This window comes from Carica papaya, chromosome 3 (assembly GCF_054855325.1).
Source record: "Carica papaya isolate Zhongbai chromosome 3, ASM5485532v1, whole genome shotgun sequence".
Classification (NCBI taxonomy): domain Eukaryota; kingdom Viridiplantae; phylum Streptophyta; class Magnoliopsida; order Brassicales; family Caricaceae; genus Carica; species Carica papaya.
The window spans coordinates 6,699,934-6,722,595 of record NC_142311.1 but is presented as its reverse complement, the minus strand read 5'-3'; the positions used below and the strand labels follow the sequence as shown (position 1 = coordinate 6,722,595).

The 22,662-nt window shown below is 36.2% G+C and overlaps 4 protein-coding genes and 2 pseudogenes across 13 annotated transcripts; 3 read left to right on the top strand and 3 right to left on the bottom strand.

Annotated features, from left to right (window-relative positions):
* Window positions 1–426: 426 nt before the first annotated feature.
* Window positions 427–2,875, bottom strand: LOC110814015 (dirigent protein 18 pseudogene; annotated as a pseudogene). Of its 2 annotated transcripts, XR_015817660.1 has the most exons (2): window positions 2,233–2,875; window positions 427–1,254 (listed from the first exon to the last, which is right to left on the bottom strand). The product of XR_015817660.1 is annotated as a dirigent protein 18 pseudogene, transcript variant X2 (transcript). The 2 variants fall into 2 exon arrangements; XR_015817659.1 differs by lacking the exon at window positions 2,233–2,875 and having other exon boundaries at window positions 427–2,226.
* A 565-nt stretch (window positions 2,876–3,440) lies between these two features.
* On the top strand, window positions 3,441–6,367 carry LOC110814010 (hydroxyethylthiazole kinase-like). Of its 4 annotated transcripts, none has more exons than XM_088215346.1 (3): window positions 3,441–3,750; window positions 5,058–5,572; window positions 5,687–6,367. In XM_088215346.1, exons 2-3 carry the CDS (start codon window positions 5,099–5,101, stop codon window positions 6,077–6,079), a joined length of 867 nt encoding a protein of 288 aa, XP_088071472.1. In that variant the 5' UTR covers window positions 3,441–3,750; window positions 5,058–5,098; the 3' UTR covers window positions 6,080–6,367. The 4 variants fall into 4 exon arrangements, with proteins under 4 accessions (XP_088071472.1, XP_021897009.1, XP_021897010.1 ...); XM_022041317.2 differs by having other exon boundaries at window positions 3,444–3,850; XM_022041318.2 differs by lacking the exon at window positions 3,441–3,750 and adding an exon at window positions 3,888–4,681.
* A 387-nt stretch (window positions 6,368–6,754) lies between these two features.
* LOC110813946 (dirigent protein 18-like) lies at window positions 6,755–7,607 on the bottom strand. The gene has a single exon (XM_022041236.2). It carries the CDS (start codon window positions 7,581–7,583, stop codon window positions 6,861–6,863), a length of 723 nt encoding a protein of 240 aa, XP_021896928.2. The 5' UTR covers window positions 7,584–7,607; the 3' UTR covers window positions 6,755–6,860.
* A 770-nt stretch (window positions 7,608–8,377) lies between these two features.
* LOC110813986 (hydroxyethylthiazole kinase-like) lies at window positions 8,378–10,753 on the top strand (annotated as a pseudogene). Its single transcript, XR_015817658.1, has 2 exons — window positions 8,378–9,415; window positions 9,520–10,753. The product of XR_015817658.1 is annotated as a hydroxyethylthiazole kinase-like (transcript).
* A 107-nt stretch (window positions 10,754–10,860) lies between these two features.
* LOC110813945 (Serinc-domain containing serine and sphingolipid biosynthesis protein) lies at window positions 10,861–13,708 on the bottom strand. 3 transcript variants are annotated; one of them, XM_088215344.1, is made up of 13 exons: window positions 13,547–13,708; window positions 13,286–13,464; window positions 13,131–13,207; window positions 12,809–12,968; window positions 12,675–12,699; window positions 12,366–12,455; window positions 12,085–12,256; window positions 11,898–11,971; window positions 11,716–11,782; window positions 11,550–11,621; window positions 11,242–11,375; window positions 11,094–11,167; window positions 10,861–10,999 (listed from the first exon to the last, which is right to left on the bottom strand). In XM_088215344.1, exons 2-13 carry the CDS (start codon window positions 13,461–13,463, stop codon window positions 10,908–10,910), a joined length of 1,215 nt encoding a protein of 404 aa, XP_088071470.1. In that variant the 5' UTR covers window position 13,464; window positions 13,547–13,708; the 3' UTR covers window positions 10,861–10,907. The 3 variants fall into 3 exon arrangements, with proteins under 3 accessions (XP_088071470.1, XP_088071469.1, XP_088071471.1); XM_088215343.1 differs by having other exon boundaries at window positions 13,551–13,708; XM_088215345.1 differs by having other exon boundaries at window positions 12,809–12,977; window positions 13,149–13,207; window positions 13,551–13,708.
* A 1,235-nt stretch (window positions 13,709–14,943) lies between these two features.
* On the top strand, window positions 14,944–22,524 carry ING1 (RING/FYVE/PHD zinc finger superfamily protein). Of its 2 annotated transcripts, none has more exons than XM_088215340.1 (8): window positions 14,944–15,254; window positions 15,859–16,176; window positions 17,687–17,758; window positions 18,486–18,673; window positions 20,804–20,879; window positions 20,962–21,061; window positions 22,029–22,191; window positions 22,283–22,524. In XM_088215340.1, exons 2-8 carry the CDS (start codon window positions 16,149–16,151, stop codon window positions 22,391–22,393), a joined length of 738 nt encoding a protein of 245 aa, XP_088071466.1. In that variant the 5' UTR covers window positions 14,944–15,254; window positions 15,859–16,148; the 3' UTR covers window positions 22,394–22,524. The 2 variants fall into 2 exon arrangements, with proteins under 2 accessions (XP_088071466.1, XP_088071467.1); XM_088215341.1 differs by having other exon boundaries at window positions 15,026–15,254; window positions 20,804–20,867.
* Window positions 22,525–22,662: the final 138 nt, after the last annotated feature.

Here is a 22,662-nt window from a genome sequence, read left to right as displayed (position 1 = left end):
GTCAGAGAGTGGACTGAGATGAATATATTTTTTCATTCTCTATATGTGTCAATAAAGGATTGGACAAAATAATATTTGGTATAGTCTCCAATCAAACGAGCTAATCCACTCTGATTTTAACTTCCAATAGGGAAATGCACACTCTTAATCTTGATTCTGAGCCAACTTATGAATGAATGAGATATATATAAATATAATATTTAAGAACAACTAAGACACATTTTGCAAGATCGAATATACTCATAGTAAAAATTTTTTAAAAAATATCATGAGTCTCATTATTATTCTTAAAGATTATTCTACTTCACTTTTGGTTGTTAGATTTCATCTTTGATAATGATATTAGTTCTTAGTGCATAGAGGGAAGCTGATTTGTTTAGTTTGAATTTTGCATCTTCTTTCGATAAAGTAGCATTACAATCAGGCTGCAAAAACATAAAAGTTTTACATGCCAGTGTCAAATTTCATCATAACATTTAACTTTGTCTTGCAACAAAGAATACAAATGAAAATTTTGAATCTTGAGAATCTTCCAACAGTTTTGACCTCAATTTACACAAATCTCTTTTCAATAGTTAAGATGGACAGTGATCCTGAGTAGCATCTCTGCTCCATCAGTAACATGTTGGCCAGGAGGAATAAGCGCCCTGAGTTCTGCAAATCCACTAGCATTCTTAAACTTACCTGTCCCTCCGGTCACTGACAATCGCGACATGGGACTGCCAATCTTGAATATGCCATAGAAGTTCAGAGTGTCACCATATTCACCTCCTTCAATCATGGCAGTGAATACCATCATCTGAGTAGTTCCATCTAATGAACTTGCTACATACACTCCTTGAGCTTTACCAATTCCCTGTGATTCCAGATCAGGACCAGTGGTCAATATATCATCAATAACAGTGATTGTTCCAAAACCTAATCCCAGTCCATCACCACCTAAAGTTGTCTGAGTATTTTGTGACTGTCCTGCAAATGTTGTGCCAGCCAAACCAGTTCCTAGTGGAATCCCAGTAAGACCATTTACGGTTGGAATGGCTCCGTTGGTATTAGGAATGGCAACTCCACTTGGAGGAAAGAATCCTACTGGTTTGGCAAATGGCACTTGTCCATTATATATATTCCCAAGCAAGCCAGTTATAGGCCTAGCAGTTGGGCTGCTGCCTCCTAGAATGTCATGCATATAGAGCTCAAGAATTGTTTCTTCGTCTGTGGCTGTTGCCATTGCCACCCGCAAAACAGCAATGGCCAGTGCTGCAAAGAAATGAAGAGGTGAGATTCCCTTAGACATCTTGAATGAGAGTTTGTGGTGGTAAATTGGGTTTGTAGGATTTTAAGAATGAAAGTCTTCGATGAATATACAAATGGGATAGAGTTCATGATCTTTATATACTTGATTGAATGGAGTTGGTGTTATTGCAGAAATGGTGAGGTTGTTGGAAGACTATTCCACTTTGGGAATCTCTTCAGCCACTAGTATTTATCTATTTTTAATCAAGCTGCAATTGGAAGGCCACGAGTGGTTGAGGACCTGATGTAATATTCAGTCAACTGGTGATTTTCTGTGACGAGAGAGTTTAATTTTTACACTAAGTCAATACTAAAATGTTCTGCCATTTCTAACCTGTTCTATCATCTGGAAACTTACGCACCCAGAGAAAGCGTCACAAGTTGCTTGGTGCAGCAGGCCCAACTAATCCAGAATATCAATCTTAATGCAAGATTTAACATGACATATATATATATATATATGTATACACACACTAGTGAAGAAGACTGCAAATATGTGACTTCTACATATATACGTGCGTATCATATACATGTATATATATATATACACCTGATCTTCTATTTGTAGATCATAGTGTTCATTACTGGAAAATTAAGATGCAAGATAAGCGACCATTTATACAATCAAAGGGGTCCATATGCATCCCATGCAGACCCAATAACCCATATTGCAAACTGATCAAAAAGCTCTTCATTATTTCTAAATGATCCTCCTTATTAATCATACACAAATCACAGTTCTCAGAGGCATTTATACAAGCAGGTAACGTACACGCATTATAACCATATCTACCACAACCGAACCTACAGTTCGCCTGCTCAACAATACTCATGAAAGAGGAAATGAATCAAAACAACATGGAGAAATGTCAATTGAACTGTAATGCAACTAACTAATTCATTGATTGGAAATTTGCAAAACATAGGAGAAGGGAATTTTACCAAGACATGATATAGATAGTCCGAGCCATCTTTCTCTTTACTTTCCACCAAACTGCCTCAATCTCACGGCGTCCTTTCTGCTCTACTTTCCCCTTTTAGAACTCTCAAAGGAAACCCGGAAATTTTTCTCGTCTGGATTTATTTTTCCCTCGAAAAGCTCTCTCCTTTTCCCAATCAGTTCTCTCTCTTTTCTTCGCTTCTCTCTGATTGGGACCGGAACATAACCATACGCCTATCCTCCTCTAACCTGCTCTTTGTTCGTTGTCAGAACCTCTTTCTGTTCTCCTTGTTCATTCACACCCGAAGCCCCAGATCCTCCCCTTTTCTCCTATATCCTTCACTGCTTTATAAATGAAAAACGCCAAAGGTCAACGCATCTTTTCCATTTTCCTCCGCTGCATCTCGGTCCCATCGCAAAAGACTTGTCTGCTTTCTAAATCCAGGTGCCTCCCTGATTTTAGCTTCTTCAGGCTTCCTTCATCCTCGAGCCAGACGCCTGCTGCGAGCCTTTCGAGTCACGGATCCTTCCCTGGTTTGCCGTTGCTTCTCTGCCAAAACGCGTCGAGTTAAAGAATCCTGGTTTCTGCTTCTGTTTTCCATTCTCGTGTAGAGAAAGCACGGGAAGATGGAGGGAGCGGGAGGAAATCTGTAGGGACGGAAGCAAAGAAAACTAAGGTTTTTTTGGAGTAAAACGGTGTCGTTTAGAGACTATTTGATTATTTTTATTATTATAATTTAAGAGAATTTGATAATTTTTATTTGCTAAATTTCAAAAATTTCTCCAACTTTAAACATTTTGTAAACTGAAAATTAAATTGCTAAAGAATCAATTAAATTAAAATATTATAATAGGATTTTAATTATTAAATTATGAATTTAGAACTTAAAATGTTTCAAATATATAAATAAATTATTCATAGCACTTAATATATTGTACCGTAATTGAAATTCCTAAATGAATTTACTTTTAACATAAATTATCAATATAACTTACGAATTACTCGTTACATTATAACTATTTTAATTTTTATTATTATGACTTGGTCATTAAATATAAAGCATTATTTTAATTTATAATTTGGTATATAATTATAAGTATTTGAGCGTAAAAAAAATTAAAACTTAATTGCAACTCAAATTAAACCCAATTCTTGGCCCAACCCATTGTTCCTTCACAAGAAACGCCACCGTTTTAGGGTCTACTGACTTGGAATCACCGTCAAGAGGGAAGGAGATAGAGAGACCCTTTGTTTTGGTTGCTAGAGAACGAGAAAGTAGAGACGACAGGATGCACCCGTGAAGAGTTCACACTTACAACCTGGAAACGATCCATGTAGAAGCGACAAAGGGAGAGAACGAAGCAGAATTCATGCAATCGCAGAGTTCGCTCGCCACCATTTGTTGCAGAAGGTATATGGCTTTGGAAAGGAAGTAAAAGAAGCAGAAACAGAGAGAATAGAAGGAGAAGAATTGGCTGCGGTTTCTTTTGAGATTCAAAAATCAGAAGGAAATTTCTTTGTGAGTTTTTTCTTTTCCTGTTTGTTTTGGGTAGACTAACAGAGAGGATCTGGGAAAGAAGAGAAACTCGGGTTTTCCTGTTCATCATAATTCATAAAAAGTAAGAATCGACATGCTCTTGCTTTATATGCTGTATCCTCTTTTATGTACTTGGATGGTGTTGTTGATTGATGAATGTTGAATATCAATGCTTCCCTTTCCTCTTATTTCCGTTATTCTTCCGTTTGATTCTCATTTACTATATACAATTGTTGCCTTATCTGTTTGGTTCTGAAATGTGGCCATGGAATAGTAAAATATGGTGAGTGATAACGTCCCATCTGTTTGATCAGCCCTGGGAAGTGCATACTCTTCTGGGCAGATTAATACATGACTGATTGAGCTTACAAGATATTGTTGTACTCCTGGAAGATGGTTCCTTCAAGTTTTGAATGCATGAACACTATTAGATTGCTCAATGTAGGATTTGTAGATTTTCCTTTCTTTTCTTGTTTCTGCATGTCTTGTAGCATGGTGTGATGTTTACTATTTTTGATTCGGTATTCCTTTTTTTTGGCATACATTCGATATGATACTAAAGCGTAGTTGCTCCGTGCGTAAACTTAACCATGAAGCCAGCTGAGTTCATGGTAGCTAGAGTCATCCTTGCTATATTCCAGACATCCTTCTTAAGCATATTTTAGGTCCATCCTTTAGGTTCCTTTTTCTATATTCGCCTTTTCTTTTGTCTTTTCTATCTCTCTTTATTTTCTTCACTTTTATGATTTAAAATGACTTTCACTTGGCTTTTGCATCTCATTGCTAGTCCAGGCATTTAAAATGTGTGAATTGCATATAGTCATCTACTCAGAGTTCTCCTCATTCTTTCACCGTGTGGCTTATTTTTTTTTTAACAAAACTCTATTTTGAAGTTTGTTTCTTTAAGAAACAGGTATGCAATGCAAAATTGCTCACTCGTTCCGTTCATTTTTAGCTATTATTTTGGCAGTAATTTTACCATGTAGTTATTGTTTTGAAGGTTTTTATAGTTTGGTCTGATTTTGGTATAAGAACTTTAGTTAGTCTCATGGTTCTTTAGTCTTTTGATTTAGAATGTAAATAGAAAAATTTTAGCCAAAATTATTTAGCCTAGTTATCAGATAGGTGCCTTACCCATTCTGATCCTATTTTTCTGAAACAACTTTTTGAATCTAATTTTTCCAGAAATTAACCAATGCATGTTAAATTTAGCATCTGATCTTGTTCTAATAAGATCCATGACGGTTCTTCCCTTTTGATTTTGAATTATTTAAATTTAATTTTTGCAGATTTGCGACAGCTTACCACTATTAGACACTCATTAAATTTCATGGAGAGTGGAAGGCCAGATGCCGATCATAGCAGGGAACCCAAGGAAATGGAACCAAGCGGCTGGGGCCCAACAGCATGGTCACATCTCAGCTTGCTCCGCTGCCAATCACCACTTGTTCAATGCATCACCAACTTTGTCTCCATGGATCTTGTTGCCAACACACTCCTCTCAGCTGGTGCATCACCTGCCATGATCCACTCCCCGCATGAGATCCCCGATTTCACCCCCAACACCAGTGCCCTTTGCATCAATGTTGGCACTCTCTCTGCCGACTGGCTACCACCTATGAAGATGGCTGCCAACCTCATCTCCAAGTCCTCTAAACCTTGGGTTCTCGACCCAGTCGCTGTCGGCTCTTCCACTTTCCGCTTACAAGCTTGTTTGGAGCTCATCAAGCTCAAGCCTACTGTCATTAAGGGAAATGGCTCTGAGATTATCGCACTTTCGGAGGCATCGACTGGTCATGCTAAGGTATTTTCTCGATTTTGATTCATGATCATGACTTTATATAAATGTGTGCAACTAAAAGCTATGATCTCCATTAATCTTAATTTCAGAATAACACTTTGCTTTTCATGTACAAAGGGTGTAGACAGCGCCCATGAGTCAATGGATGCAGTTGAAGCAGCCAAGTTATTGGCTCAAGCCACTGGTGCCATAGTTGCAGTGTCGGGGGCAGTTGACATTATCACAGATGGGCAACGAGTTGTTGGTGTGCGTAATGGAGTGCGCATGATGCAGAAGATCACTGCAACAGGATGTGCAGCTTCTGCCCTTGTGGCTGCCTTTCTTGCTGTGGACCAATCACATGCTCTGGAGGCAACAGCCTCGGCGATGTCCGTATTTGGTGTTGCTGGCGAGATGGGGATGAGCATGGCCAAAGGTCCAGCTTCTTTGAGGATGCACTTGATAGATTCTCTGTATGGGCTTGATGAAGGTGTTGTGCTTGGTCGCACTAATATCAGTAGTTTGGCATGATACTTGAAGGAATTCAGTCAATTAACATCAAATATAAAAGGCATGTCAAAAACCTGACATATCCAGAGTTTTGTTTACTCATAGTCAATAACAGACTTTAGGAATATGCTCGATCAATCTGCTGGGGTTCTATTTATGCAGTATAACTATTTATAGGAACAAAATGATGAACTTAGCGTTATAGGAGTTCACTGGCCTAGCTTAAGGGCTTATTCTCATGTAAGATGTTCAAATTGTGGGACCAACTGGCAAGAAGGAAATAAAAATTCTCTCTTTAACGCTGGCAAAGGATTATGATGCGTTCATCATGTGGAATACCTTAAAGGGTGTTATAGGTTGTTGATAAGTGTCTTCCTTTATTTTCATTAAAAAAACTAACTGGACCGTTCGACAAAGAGAGCCGGTACTCCCGCAAAACTTTATGAACTTGAGAACCAACTTCATTTTATGTGCATCAAAACTGTGGAGGTGCTCATATATACATCTATTCTTTTAGAATCTTTCTTTGATTGCTTGGTGTTTTCTTTTTTTCTTTTTCCTGATATTTTGAAGAGATATGGAATGCATTTCTATGGTTCATGTTTGCTAAGAAAATCACAGTTTGATTATCATTGGAATTGAAGTATTCTGAAGGAACAATAAAAGACCTTATGGTAATCTGGTGGGGAAGTGATGTTTTACAAAGTTATCCATATTAACTTTTCATTAAGCAAAAGAAGCTTCAGTACATCACCAAATTCATCACACACAAACAAGTGATATAATTCTTAGCCGTACGTTCTCAGTATTTTAGATGGACAGTGATCCTTAACAATGTTTCTGCACCATCAGTGACATGTTGACCAGGTGGGATTAAGGGACGAATCTCAGCAAACCCATAAGCATTCTTAAACTTGCCGGTCCCACCAGTCACCGACAAATGTGACATTGCGCTTCCAATCTTGTAAACTCCGTAGAGATTGAGGTTGTCGTTGTATTCTCCTCCTTCCATCATGATTGTAAATGCCATCATCTGTGTAGTACCATCTGCAGAGCTTGCTACATACACTCCCTGAGCTTTCCCCAGTTGTTGTGACCCCAAGTCAGGACTGGCTGTCAATATGTCATCAATGACAGTTATAGTCCCAAAACCTAGGCCAAGACCATCCGGTCCTAGTTGGGTCTGAACATTATTAGGATTGCCTGCAAAAGTTGAACCAGCCAAGCCTGTTCCCAGAGGGACGCCATTGATACCGTTGACTGTTGGAATGGCACCGTTGGCATTTGGAATTGCCACGCCACCTTTGGGAGGGAGGAAGCCTATCTGCTTAGCAAAGGGTACTTGACCATTATAGATGTTTCCCAGCAGGCCAGTGATTGGCCTTGCTGTGGGGCTGTTGCCTCCAAGTATGTCATGCATGTAAAATTCAAGAACAGGTTCTTCTCCTCCTGCAGCAACAAATGTTGCCAAGAGCCCAACTGCAGCTAGCACTGAGAAAGTATATGATAATGATTTGTTGCACATCTTTGCCACTTTGGAAAGTGTCTAATGGGTTTGGATAAGTTTTTGAGTACGGGTGATTAGGGGCTATCGTTTCTTAAATAGGAAAGATGGGTGGAGTTGTTTTAGGCTTTAGAACGTGAAGTTGTTGTAGCAGTTACTATGCAAGTTCCCTAATTTTGGTCTTTTAGCTTGTTTTGGCAGTCGATCTTTTTCTTCCCCCACTTAAAAACTGATAGTACAATACTCAGGCTTATTCAGATTAGTGCCCCACTATCTTCATTAGTAAAATGTACTAGAATGTTAAAAGTAGTTCCTTCAACTCTATCCCATTTGCTTGTAGTCTCATTTGGCCAACTAGATGTTACCTTACTAATAGTACTCTTCAAATTATAGCTTTTAGTTTCTTTTAACTACAAATCCGATCCCGAAAGTAGCGAACCGCATATAATCCAGATGAAAATTTATTTACTGCAAGACACCATGTTGAGGATTGATGGATAGGTGTTGGTCGTAAATGAACATAATTCTGCATCTCAAATTTTAAAAGTTGGAGTTGTTGAACTGAATCTTCATTTTAATGGAGTAGACGACATATTTAAACAAATGATGGTTGCTGACAGTTAACCTTGATATATACATACCCCTTTAGATCATGTTTACCAATTATTTAATTTTTACAAAATTTTAGTGATAAAAAGTCAATTAATTACTTCAGGGAAGAACCATATACTTACTTTTCCAAAACAACAAAATTAGCCTATACAATATCTATAAATCCCCAAAGCAACATATGTTTAAAAGACAGTAGCATTAACTGAAAGTGCAGATTGCAAAGGATCTCAGAATAGAAAAGTTCAGTCTTAGCCCAGATCCAATTATTCATTAAAAACCCAAATCTGGTCCGAATTCGAAGATTAAGCCCAAAAAGAAGGGCCGATCTTTACACGTTTTCTTCCCGCCATCATTCTGCACGTTCTTTGAGTTGTCCCTTCTGCTTCATCAAACGAAAAAACAAGAAAGAGAGAGCTGCAACAAACCTACAGCGAACGGAGACGACCAGACCCAGACTAGCACCGTGAAGAAGACGCATGTAAGTGATATGAAGAGCTGCCGCTAAGCGACAAAGAGCAGAGAGAATGCGGCGAAAGCGACGGGACTGAGGAAGAAGACAAGGAGACATCTGCATATGGTGAAATCAGAGCGGAGGAGGTTGCGGCTAGGAAAGGAAGAAGGAGACGCGATCGAGATGGAGAAGATTCGAGGGCTTCGATTTTGGGGGCGGGCTTCTGGGAATTTCTTTAAGAATACGGGCGCGGCTGAGAGAGTGGGAGCCGAGGAATTGAGCGCAGAGGAGAGGAAAAAGAGAGGTCTTTGTCCATGGAGAGTGGAAACCCAGTTGCCGATGGTTGCAAAGGACCCAACAAAACTGAACCAAGCAGCTGGAGGCCTACAGCATGGTTTCATCTCAGCTTGCTGCGCAGCCAGTCACCGCTGATTCAATGTATCACCAACTTTATCTCCCTGGATCTTGTTGCCAAAACGCTTCTTGCTTCCGGTGCATCACCTGCCATGGTTTCCACTCTACACGTGAGATCCCTGATTTCACCACCAACGCCAATGCCCTTTACATCAACATTGGTACTCTCTCTGCTGATCGGGTACCATCCATGAAGATAGCTGCTAATCTCATCTCCTAGTTCCACAAGCCCTGGGTTCTCCACCCGGCCGCTGTCGGCTCTTCCCCTTTTCGGTCACAGGTCTGTTTGGAGCTCTTCCATCTCAAGCCCGCGGTTATTAAGGGAAACGGCTCCGAGATTATCGCGCTTTGGGAGGCATCGACAGATCATGCTAAGGTATTTGATTAATGATCATGGATTTATATTAGTGACTACAACTGAAAGTTCTGATCTTTATCGGTTTTAACTTCAGAATAGTACTTTGTTTTTCGTGTTGAAAGGTTGCAGACAGCGCCCACGATTCAATGGATGCAGTTGAAGCAGCCAAATAGTTGGCTCAAGCAACATGAGCCATAGTTGCAGTATCAGGGGCAGTTGATATTATCACGGACGGGAAACGAGTTGGTGGTGTGCATAATGGAGTGGGAATGATGCAGAAGATCACTGCAACAGGATGTGCAGCCTCTGCCCTTGTGGTTGCCTTTGTTGCTATGGACCAATCACATGCTTTGGAGGCAACAGCCTCGGCAATGTCCATATTTGGTGTTGCTGGTGAGATGGGGATGAGCATGGCCAAAGGTCCAGCTTCTTTGAGGATGCACTTGATAGATTCTCTGTATGGGCTTGACGAAGGTGTTGTGCTTAATTGTGTAAATATCAGTAGTTTGGCATGATAGGTGAAGGAATACAATCATACACATCAAATATAGAAGGTATGTCTATAACCTCACTTATTCAGTGTTCTGTCTGTGTAAGGTCAATAAGGACTTTAAGAAGATACTTGATCAATCTGCAGAGTTTGGCCCCTTCTCTGCAATACCATTATCTATAGGAATAAAGTGATGAGCTTGGCCTTAAAGGAGTCCATTGGTCTGGTGTAAGACCCTGATGGTTGTCCAGAGGAAATATAACATTTTACAAAGTTACCAATGTTAGCTTTTCATGAATCAGTAGAAGCTTCAATATGTTACCACATTTATTCGTGCACAAACTAGTGATATAATTCTTCACCATTCATTCTCGGTATTTTAGATAGACAGTGATCATTAGCAATGTTTCTGCACCATTAGTGACATGTTGTGATAGAAGGGACGAACCTCGACAAATCCATAAGCATTCTTAAACTTGCCTGTCCCACCAGTCACCAACAAATGTTAGATAGCACTTACAACCTTGCATACTTCATGGAGATTGAGGTTATCGTTGGATTCCTTTCCTTCCTTCATGACTGTAAATGCCATCATTTGTGTGATGCCAATTGCGGAGCTTGCTATGGTAACTCCTTGGACATTCCCCATTTGGTGTGACCCCAAGTCAGGATTGGATGTCAATATGTTTTTATGGACCTTGCTATGTTTTTCTAGAGCATTAACCTAGAATGCAGATTGCGAAAGGTCCATAATAAAATTCTGCAACTCAGAGTCATGCTAAAGATCAAGATCACTATTCTGTCATGTTCTATTTGTTAGATTATAGTGTTCAAAACTTACAAATTGATACGCTTATACATCACAAGCATACCCAATGGACCATATTATCGTACACCACTTCATGATTTCTCAATTATCAAGATTTTATGCGTTATATAGATGAATAGATAGACAGATATAGATTAAATATAGAGGGGGACAAAAAACAACAAAGAGGTAAGGCGAATTTTCAAACAAAATCAGGGCAAGTTTGAATCATTTGTGTGTTGTCCAGCCTCCTCATGATTCATGACTTTATTCTGTCTCAGAACAGGTGCAATCAATTTCCATGCTGCATTTAAACAAGAAAAAACAGACGGAGTTAATCATTATTATCTTACGAAGTTCATGTAGTTGGTTCATTGTTACTATAAATATTCTCTCACAGTATATTGCAGCTGCAAACCACTCGTTAACAATTTTCACCCAAGTACTAGTCCAGCCAATATCAATACTCCACCTACACAACCAGATGAGAATAAGAAAATGGCATTATTTGTAGATTGAATATCGACAAAGTAACCCGTTCCTTACATCTTTGCTGATTTCTGTAGATTCCAACTGATGAACAACATTGCAAAGTACATCGCTCCCAATGAAAATACAAGGTGGAAAAATCCATAATTGTAAGGAACATCATCTTCCTGTTGCACTACATCTTTGCGAAACTGAACACCATTGTCATATAAACGAAGCTCTTCTTTACACTTCCACAAAATATTAAGGATGACTATTTGTTTATTTATGTATAGACAAGTATTAATTACGGAAAAAAAAACAAAAATCTTCAACTACAAATGACTAAACTGAAATTTATCTATTGATATATGTGTATTCAAGACCTGAAATGATTGCGAGTCAATCCCAGTTGAGAAGGTTGCCATGACAATGGCACATATTGCTATCAAGAAGCTCTGTAAGCAGAGAAAAAAGTGAACATAATCAAAAGCTCCAAGTTTTGAAATTTAAAGACAATCTAGAAGATAGTAAGACTAATAAAAGTCTTACAAGTATGGTAGTCCAATCACTATTTCCAGTTTGCTCGTGTGAATTGCATTTTGCATCAGCAGGCTCACTGAAAATCATGTCAATATAAAATTATGACTACCATGGAAGAAAAATATATCAACATTTTAATTATTATTGAATAAACCCAAATAGCTAACTCATACATGAACTAAATTTCTGACCTTCTGATGGCAGACCAACAGAGAAATACAACATAGGAAGCCATTATTCCTGAAGATAAAAGGCCTCTGTTCACCTGTGTTAACCATCCAAATCATAGACATAATGTTTGTTTATGTATATAATCGTTGTCCAGTTGCGAACGCTCATGTGATTGTGCAATTTATTTAACATGAAATTTTACGATACCTTCGAATGTAAAGATATAGCCATCATCACTAGCAGCAGAATTGCAGTCCAAGTAATGAAGAAAATGTTGAGATAGCATGTTGATCTTGAGGTATACAGATAGTACATCAATATAATTCCACATATGGAAGCAATGTAAAATATTGTTGACATGAATAATCCGAAGAAGCAGCTGTGAAATATCACAAAAGTAAAAAATATATATGTATATATATCACAAAATAATATTTTAAATGAATAAAATGAAAAGAAGAGTTGGAATTTGGTGATGGACTGTATACCTTTGCTTCCTCTCCTCATCTGGCATCCAGTAGTTATTCCACCATGTGATAAACTCGATCACGCTCACTAGTTGGAGAAGAAGAAAAACTCTGTACCAGAAAATGGAACAACTTTAGCATTCACCCAGTTCAGAATCCCAAAAATCAAATGAGATTCAAATGATGGCTGGTAATTCGTTTGTTCTTATATCTTGGAAGCTTTTGTCTATCATCTATCATCTACTTTCCCAATTTTGTAATATAGTTATATATATGCATGGTAATTAAATGCAGTATTTGTTCAAAGGATATGAAGAATATTTATATTACCCAGCACCAAATCTTGCAAACTCACCTGCAAGAAAATCAGATAAGCTTGTGACTCAACTGACATTATAACCATAACTTGTATTGAAATTGAAGGTGGGATTTGAATTCTTGGTTCTCAACTAAATGTCACGTACCATATAATTGTATATAATCTGAAGGAAAGACGAAAGGAAGCAGCATTGACAGAATCAATATGAAAATTTTGAACGGCCAGTATCTAGAATGCCATTTGTTGCGAGCTCCATATAGCTTGCTCGTATTAAATGTAGCGAGAAACATAAGGAAGAAAAATATCTGAGCTCTCTGTCAAGGATACGAATATAGTTTTTTCGTATTTTATCATCAAAATTATATGATATATGGAAGAATTGTCTAATATGTATATAAACTAATATAAATTCTCTCGCACTTGGTCTACGTGAAATCACATTTTTGAACGTGAAACATAAAGAATACAAAGCATCCTAAACTCACACGAAGTACTCCTAACGTATGAAAACAATCACCTCCATCAACTCCGCAAGTTCGTATATCTGCAAAAGAAGCTCGCACATTGAAAGAGAAATATATATAAAACATCAACCTGAAAGTGAGAAAATCATTCTGCTTACAAGTAATTTCAGTTAAAAGAATCTGCCCGTAGTCACGAATAAACCAGGCAAATAGATTTGTTACTAAAAAAATAATTCCGTACGAATAACGAGCTCTCAGACATTTCTTTTTTTCTTCTTCAAGAACAACTTCAGAGTTTGTTTGTACTTGTCTACTTCCTCCCCCAGACAAGCTCATTCTGCAAGTTCAAAGCAGTAAAACACAATTTGCAGAATGTAAATGACAAAACCAGTTACATTATCTCTAATCAACATACATACTTACAGACACCTCTAGTTTTGTGCCATGAGGAATTGGAAATCTTCAAGTTGATAATTTGAGCTCAAGGTATAGAAATGTAAACTAGCAAGGGGACAGCTCAAATCTGGAAAACTGGGCAAATTCAAGCACCCTACTTACTTTCTTGTAAGTGAAAGAGAAGTATGAGTCTGAAAGAAAATAATTAATTAATTAACCATTTAATAGTTAATTTGTAAACCCATTTATTGTCGTGTTCTATGTTGTCATTATTTGTAAATTGGTTTATAGCACATGAATTCACCAACTTCTTTTCTTAAATCTTCAATCCAACATTTATATACGAACACACACATATATATATATATACACACACACACATATATATTCAATTTCCTTATTTTCTATATTGTCTTTTTGACTTTTGGACGTCTAAGAGATTAATTTCTGGGTTTCTTTTTTTTTTTTTTTCTTTAAACGTCTTGAAATTAGCAACAACATATAAAATAATTTATTTAAAAAACAATATAAATATTGGTTACTTATGGTACATATAGGTAAGTCTTATCATAAATTCAACAAGAAGCAATAATATCAATACAAATATATATATATATATATATGTCTATACAAAATTATTTTAATAAGGAGTGTAATATAAAATTCAAAACTTGAATAGGGAATTTTTATATAAAATATTATATTATTTGAACTATAATTTTTTAATTAATATAATTTAAAAAATTGACTAATTGATTTAATTATAATGATATGATTTATGAGAGCTGGAGCAGCGTGTGGGACCAGAGCCTGTAATCACCGGTTTAGTTAACTAATACCAACAAAATAGATAATTTATTTTATGGGTTAAATAAATCCACTTTACTTGTGAGACTAATCATACTAATAATTGGGTTTAGCTTTGCCTTGTAGAATTACCAAAACTCATCTTAATCATATTGATTAGAGATTTGAACTTAATTAACATTCAATTAGAATTGGTGAAAGTTGGCAAGACCCCATGAAATTATATATATATATACAAGAAAAGGATTTCCAACTATGTTTATAATTTAATTTAATATGTAAATAAAAACACAATTAAACCCAGCCCAAAATAGAAGGTCTCAGCCCAGCCCATTAAACCTTTTATCGAATGGGCCCCAACGAGAAGCTCAGCCCATCAAGTTGTCTCAGTCTCTGTCCTTCTCCGGACGGCGTCGTTTTGAAGTTTCTTGTTTCGCCTTCCTGGTTTCTTCAAGCTCCTCGATGGAAGACGGGGAAAGACGGCCTAGGGTTTCTTCTCTGAGGACAGAGGGCAGGTACACATGAAACGAGGTCGAGGCTTCGCGAAAGAATAGGGGTATTCAAATCAGAGGCAATCCGAGGGTATAAAGAAGGAAGAGAACACGGGCTTGAAGGGGTGTTTATCAGAAAAGAAGAAGAGGGATATAAAGGAAAAAGAACGAGAGAGAGAGAGAGAGAGAACTAGAGAACTAGAGGAGTCGAGCAGTGAAAAAGAAAGAGAGCAGTTCATCAGTAGCTGAAGGAAAACAGAGAGGGACGAGGAGGGCGTTAAGAAAAGGAAAAGGGAAGAGCTCGAAATTGAAAGAAAACAAGGTGATAGAATAGTGGCTGAAGCGAAGAGATAGCAGAAGAGGAGTCAACCACCGAAGGAGGAAGTTGGTACTGGTGTTCACATACTGTTACTGGCTTCTGTCTTGTCTAGAGGTAATTTTCTGTGGACTTAAATTTTTTAAAACGTATCTAATATAGTCAGCTTTTCCCTTATTGAATGATTTGTATTAAATTTCCAGCATTGTTTCATTTCTTTATCCATTTCTGATATAGATTATGCTTCATTATGTTTGGAGGTTTAATATGATTAAAAATAGCCCTTTTAGTTATTGTTCAGTAACTTCCTATACCATTGAAGTCTGGGCTTTTGATAATTTCCAATTGTGCGCCTAATGTCTTACGAGATCAAACACTCTTTCATGTAGACATAGTATGTATTAGTCTCTCTGAATTAAATAGTATTCATGTCATGTTGGTCTCTTGACCTGAGATGTTTAGAAACTATATTTAAAGTTAAGGCATCTCATAACAATCACTATCCAAATAGTATTGTATATTTAATAATATTTATCATTTATGAATTTGAACAGTTATTTTTTAAACAAGTGATTTTTTCTTTTATAGTTGAATAACAATTGTATTCATAATATTTAAAATAAACTGTGATGGTAATATTCTTAATTTTATTGTATGATTGGCTTCTAGGCATGCTATTTACTAGCACATTTTAATTTAGTTCCTATGTATATGTAAATAGTGTAAAGACACAAAGAGTATGGAAGGGGACTTAAAGAGATATTGATCCGATTGAGTCCAGTTCAGTCTGAATCTATCTTGAAATACCAAAAGCAAAAAGGGCAAAGCAAAACTTAAGCGGCATCGTTCTTACACTCACCGGAAAATTCTCTGGCTGTAATTGGTATTATGGTGGAAGGAGAAGACTATTGTGGCCTTTCTTGATCACAAAGCACAACATCCTCTTCTCCAGCCTTGAAATTGGAAAACTTTTGCACCTCTATGATGAAAACAAAACCCTGACTCCACAACATGTCTTTCATTGACGAATTCGAAGCCAGTAAGCCCCTTCATTTTATCTAACATAGTCTCTTTATTATTGCTTCTGTCATCATCTTTCAATATTGTATGGCTTGCATAGAGATAAAGTGCAGTTCCAGGAACCCTAACTTTTTAATTGACATAGAAAATTAATTCAACAGTTCTTACACTTCATTTCACTTTTTGGGCTCTGCTTGCATTTCTGCATTTGCTTAGGGACTGTTCCGTAAAAAGAAACTAATTTGTTTAAAATAACTTAGCTTTTTTAAGTGAAATGTATAAGATCTTGTCTTGTATTGGCTTCATGAGTTTTAGCTTCCCATACTATTCTATTGAAGAAAAAATTATTGGTATTAGATGTAAGGAATTTTGGGTAAAGAGCTTTAGAAACACTTGAATCTGCAGAAATTATATGAGGTCTATGTTTTTGTCCTTCATTTTTTGAGTTCATAAGTTGATCTGTTAAATTAACAATGGGACAAATCTTCCTGTCAATTCAGGTGTCTTAAACATTTCTCTTTTAAAATTTGGGAGGGGAGAAAAGAGGGAGATGTCAGCATCATGTTTGGAAGTTTAGAGAATGCAGCTTGATCTTGGTTTGGATAGAGCTCACAAGACAATCTCTAAGCTTCTTACTCTTAAAATCCTACAAGTAAAGAATTACTAAATTGCAACTATCATAGAATGGTTAGCTCAATATAAATATCAAGACAATGAAAATCATATCCATAATCGAGAGAAATATCATGATGTTGGTTTTAACAGTATGCCACTTCCTTCCTTTCCTATGAGTAATTAATAGAGCTCACAAGACAATCTCTAAGCTTCTTACTCTTAAAATCCTACAAGTAAAGAATTAAACTAAATTGCAATTATCATAGAATGATCAGCTCAATATAAATATGAAGACAATGAAAATCATATCCATAATCGAGAGAAATATGATGATGTTGGTTTTAACAGTATGCCACTTCCTTCCTTTCATATGAGTAATTAATTGCAAACTATGCTCAACTTTACCAAAGTTTGTTTTGATAATTTTATAGATGTTTCTCTTGTTTAGAAATGAAGTTCTTCCAAAATCCTAAAAATTCCATTTAATCATTGCAAACTAAGTGAGCATAAAGTTTCAAGCTTAATAAACGGAAGTATAATTCTATGTTAGCTTCAACTCCTTCATATCAGTTCAACTCAAGAATGCATAAGCTATTGATGAATGGTTTTTATATTTGAATCCATACTGGAAAGAAAGCTAGACATCAAGGGTTAGTTCTAGTGTTTGCTCTTCTACTGAGTTAATATTACAATAAATGGATTTTTCTTTTGCCTTTTCTTTCTGATTTCCAAAAATGGAAACTGGTTAGCTTAAAAGGGGAAGTATGTTCTCTTTCTTTTTTTTTTTTTTTTTGATAAAGATGAAGTATGTTTAATTTACTTGATTTTAGTTTGCTGCAGGTTGATTTAGATTGTGTTGTTTCAATTAAAGTTGTCTTTGTAACTATAAATCTTGTTTCACTGACTTTTTGCAGATCTGGAATCACTGCCCCATATTCTGCAGAAGAAATATGCGTTGCTACGTGATCTAGATAAAAGTTTACAAGGTATCGTAAGAGCAGTTCTTATTGGCTCATCATGTCATAATCATTGTTACTGTTAAGGTTAATGTCAAAATTTTTTGTTTCTGCTCCCTTTGTCTTTGCTTTGGCTGGTTTCTTTCCCTTTCTACTCAAATTGTAATTGTAAGAGAAAGCAAATTGGTAGGTTTAGAATGTTAAAAATTGAAAAAAAAAAAACACTAGTGAATACCTTTTAACTTCAATTTGTTTGTACCCGTTTCTGTTTCCCATGGATGAGTAGATTTTCCTGATGGATGATACTGAAACTGAAATCATAGTTGCCTCCTGTTTAGAATCAAATTTATGCTTATTATAATAGCAACCTGTGAGGAGGTGTACCATTGTTGGAAGCAATCTACTAGGTATAACCAAAAGGAGAATATTCATGTCCCCTGCAATTAACTTCTTACTTCATACTTGAAATGTTATTAAGCAAGATGTTTTATTAGCATGAAATAATATGTTTAGCGTGCTAATTTCTTCAATATTTTCTATAAGATTCTAGTTTCTATTTATTTTTATTTCTTTTCTCCATTTTGTGTAAATCTGCAATAGCATGTTAATTGTGCCAAAAATTTCTTCCTCATATTTCTGTTAAAAGCATATTGATATATTGGCTTGCAGAACTAGAGATTTTAAAGCTTTTATGCCCATGCTTCCATTCCCTGTATCTGGATTCTCAGCTCCACCGCTTTGTTCTTTATATGAACAGAAATTCAGAGACAAAACAAACAGCGGTGTGAACAAGAAATAGAGGATATAAGAAAAGGTGTTAGGGCTGGAAATATTACACCAAATACCTCATTAATTAGATTTTCAGATGATGCACTTGACGAGCAAAAGCATAGCATCAGGATTGCTGATGAAAAAGTTGCATTGGCTATTCAGGCATATGATTTGGTATGTGAAGTCTCTGTTATGCCTTCGAATTTCATCAGCTTATTTAAAACTTGTTTCCAACTGCAATAACAATGGCTGAGACCTTTTTTTTTCATTTGTTTCTGTTCTCTTGTGATTCTTGTTTTGACTCGGTCTTTCTCTTCCTAAATGCACAGTATATGATTCCTAAGTGCATGGAGTGCCATGTAATTTTTATTCTTAGTATATATTATATAAAATTTTCTTTTTACAAATATTTTTAAGGTGGAAGAACATTCTTTAACTTTTACGATCTAGCAGTGGTTACATTGTTAATTTGAGTTAAAAGGCATACCTCAGAACAAATTTTGAGTCAAAAGGTTGGGACGAAAGATGCATATCCATGGAAGCAGGAATTAGTAATTATAAGAAGATTCACTTTATTTTCTTTTAATTGACACAAGTATTTCTGTATTATGCTGAACACTTCATTTTTTTCCTAGGTGATATACTAAACTCAACTTGTACTGAGTATACACATAACATGTATGCACCCATGGGAAAGGGGGTGTATATATATGTATATGTAGAACCCATCCATTTATAAAAAAAATATTACTAGTTTAGTGGCCAACAGAGCACTAAACAAGTGTAGGGTTATTAATTGTGTGTTAAGGCTCACCCTTCAACTAGTGCCTTTTGAACCATGAACTTACCAGCAAAGAACTACATACATCATGCAATTTTATGTAGATGTACTTAGTGTTCCTTTGAAGTAGCTTTAATATATAGTGATAATTCATGCCATAAACAAATTCTCAGAATTTTATAATTTGAAATATATTAAAGAATACAGATCATGGAACCGAACTGCTCGTTAAAGTGTTGGTTGGGAGTTATTTGCTTACTATATGTTGATCAGCCACACGCAATGGACTTAGGAAATTATAAATAAATGGACCTGTTAGGTGAGCCCAACAAGATAGAGCGTAAAGATTACCAATTTCTGTACTTTGGGCTAGGGGTTTAATCGAGAATGATTGGTATATTCAAAGGTTTAAAATCTTAGAAAATAGTGTTGTTCATAGTCTTCCTAATAGATTTATTAACTCAGCATCCTACATGGATGGTGCTTTGGGCAAAGTAACGGTATGCATTTGTGGTCTCCAGTTCTCAAAAACAACAATCAACTAATACTTTTAGGTGACAGGCCCTTGTTTTAGAGCCAACCTAACCTACGACCTGTTTTGGATTGAATATGTGGATTCCTTTTTATGTGTCATCTGAACCTGAAAGATTTGAGTGTATCTTTTTTTTGAGGTCTGTTGAGATGCCAGTAGCTGCAACCATTAAGGCCAAAGGATACTTTTGAGGAGACTTCTCATCAGTTCTGTAAAGGGATTGACTTGCTGTTCTCTCAAATGATTACCTAGTCTTTCTCCTCTATTTTGCTTTCTTTTGGAGGATATCTAACCCTCTTTGTTTGTATTCCTTCCGCTTAATTCGATGTATTCTCTTTTTATCTTAAAAAAATATTTATGGACTAAATAGTCATGGTATTACACAATCATTGCAACTAACAAGCAATTTAGCAAAAAGCTGTAAGACAGTGGTTAACATGGTCACTGTGGTGAAGATGTGAGAATGCAATTGTTTTTCGTAATTTTGCTGAACATTGCATTTCTGGTAAATTTTTATTTTATCTATGTCTTCATATTCTGCTGCTCCTTTTAACAGTTGAAGGCCTTTGATCTTGGGTTGTATTTGTTAAAGAATATAAAGAATTAAGTTGGACAATCCAATTAATTATTTCATATGGTATCAGAATTAATAGGGCAAGAAATATTAAATCCTAGCTTCCCTTTATATTAGAAATTAGGTTTATGCATTATACTTATGGACAAGAAGGCATGTTGAAGTATATAAGTAATTAGTCGGGCTCTTTTACATCAGTTTAACCTTTTCGGTTAGTTAACTATCTGACTCAATTATTTTACAATTTTGCTATTCTTTAATGACTTGGATTTTTCTCCACGATGTATACGAACCCACTTTGTGGGGATGTGCAGCATTTGTGGAGACAGAAGGAGCCCGATAGGTTCCCCTTATTGACTTAGCCCTGGCCTACGTAAGTGCTGTAGTGTTAATCTTGTTTAATATCTGGTGTTTCAGGTGGATACACACATACAACAACTTGATCGATATTTGAAAAAATCTGATGAAGAGCTACGGCGTGGTACCATACTCAGTTATTACATCTTCTTTGTCTTTGTCTAGTGCATATTTGGTTGGAATTTTCCTTGTCAGGGCTCATAATTGGCTTCATGCAGAAAGAGAGATTGCTGATACAACTTCATTCCCTGCCTCAAGTCAAGATAGTAGTAAAAAATCTGGAAGGAGCAATGACAGTGGAAGAGGAGGGCGTAAAAAGTATTTCCCTTTCTTAGACATGCATGTCTACAGTGTTCTTAGAGATTCATTCACATATGTTTCTTATTTGAGGCTTTTGAATCTGGGCTTATGTTAGATTAATAATGCAAATAAAAGACAATTTCAATATCAACCTCTTATCCTAAAAAATTATAGAAAAATTATAGACTTTTTTTTCCTTTTCTTAATTGTTATTATGGATTAGTCTAGTTAAATAATCAAATGACCTTGGAAGGTAACATGCTTGAGAAAGGTACATGGCAACAAGGGGGTTTCATGCTATAAGCTAAAAAGGTCAGAGAAATGATATTATTATCACTAGTTATTTTTCTCGTAATCATGCTGCTTATATGGCTGATTAATAGGATATCTAGTTCATATGTAGACTGGATTGAGAAAGAAACTAATTAGATAGAAATATTTTATTATTCCTGAAACTGACATGAAATGAAGTTCAGGGAGAAAGCAACAGTCTGCTGGCATTATTTGAGAAATTGTTCTGTTTGACAAGAGTGAAATATTGAAAGCAACTGGATATAATTGAAGAGAAGGATTAGTTTGCCAAGACACATGTTATGGCAATTTATTTTTTCAATATGACAGATGCCAATCAAAGAAAATTTTTTGTTGGGTAAACATATGATCCACTCTTAAGTCAACTTATTAACTAATTTGTTTGGATCTGCCAGCTACTGATGTGATCTGTCTAACCCGTCCTTGTTTTCCAGATAATTTAATCTCAAAAGTGTATACTGGCATTAAGATATATTTAATATGCAATCTAGTCGCAGGAATGAATATATAGATATGTATCTTGTTTTAGAAAGCCTGTGGAATGTTGTAGAAAACAGTTCTTGGTAAACTACCTGCATATTGAAGGATGTTTATGGAACGTAACATTTTGGTCCATGGTGCTTTTTTAAGGATTTTGTTATAGCACTAATTTTGTCATTATCCATCACTGCAGAACACGCCTTGCAATGACTGCAGCGGCAGCAACAGATGTGACAGCGGCAGCTGCAAATCCTACAGCTATGGATTTAGATTTGCCAGTGGATCCAAATGAACCCACATACTGTTTCTGCAACCAAGTTAGCTATGGGGAGATGGTTGCGTGTGATAATCCTGATGTATGTCATCATGGCCTTGTTTCTCCTTGTCATTTCAGTTCTTTGATGTCCTCTTTCAGTTATTTGATTTGAGGAATGGTTCATTATGCAGTGCAAGATAGAATGGTTCCACTTTGGCTGCGTTGGTCTTAAAGAGCAACCAAAAGGAAAATGGTACTGTTCAGACTGTGCTGCTGTCAAGAATCGTAGAAAAGGTAGATGATGCGAAGCAGTTATTATAGGACCCTGTATGTTTATGAATTTTAGACGGGCTTAACGCAGAATTCTCTGTTGAATTCTGTGTTTCTACATCAAACGTGTGATAATTTCATGTTTCAATAGTCTGTTTGATAATGGTTCTCAGTGTTTTAGGTTTTTTTTCTTCGGTAAAAATTCTGTAGATAATCCAGTCCTCGGCGAAGCCTTCTTCCCATTCATAAAATGTTTATGGCTTTGAATTGGGGATCATTAAATGCATAAGTTCTTACATCG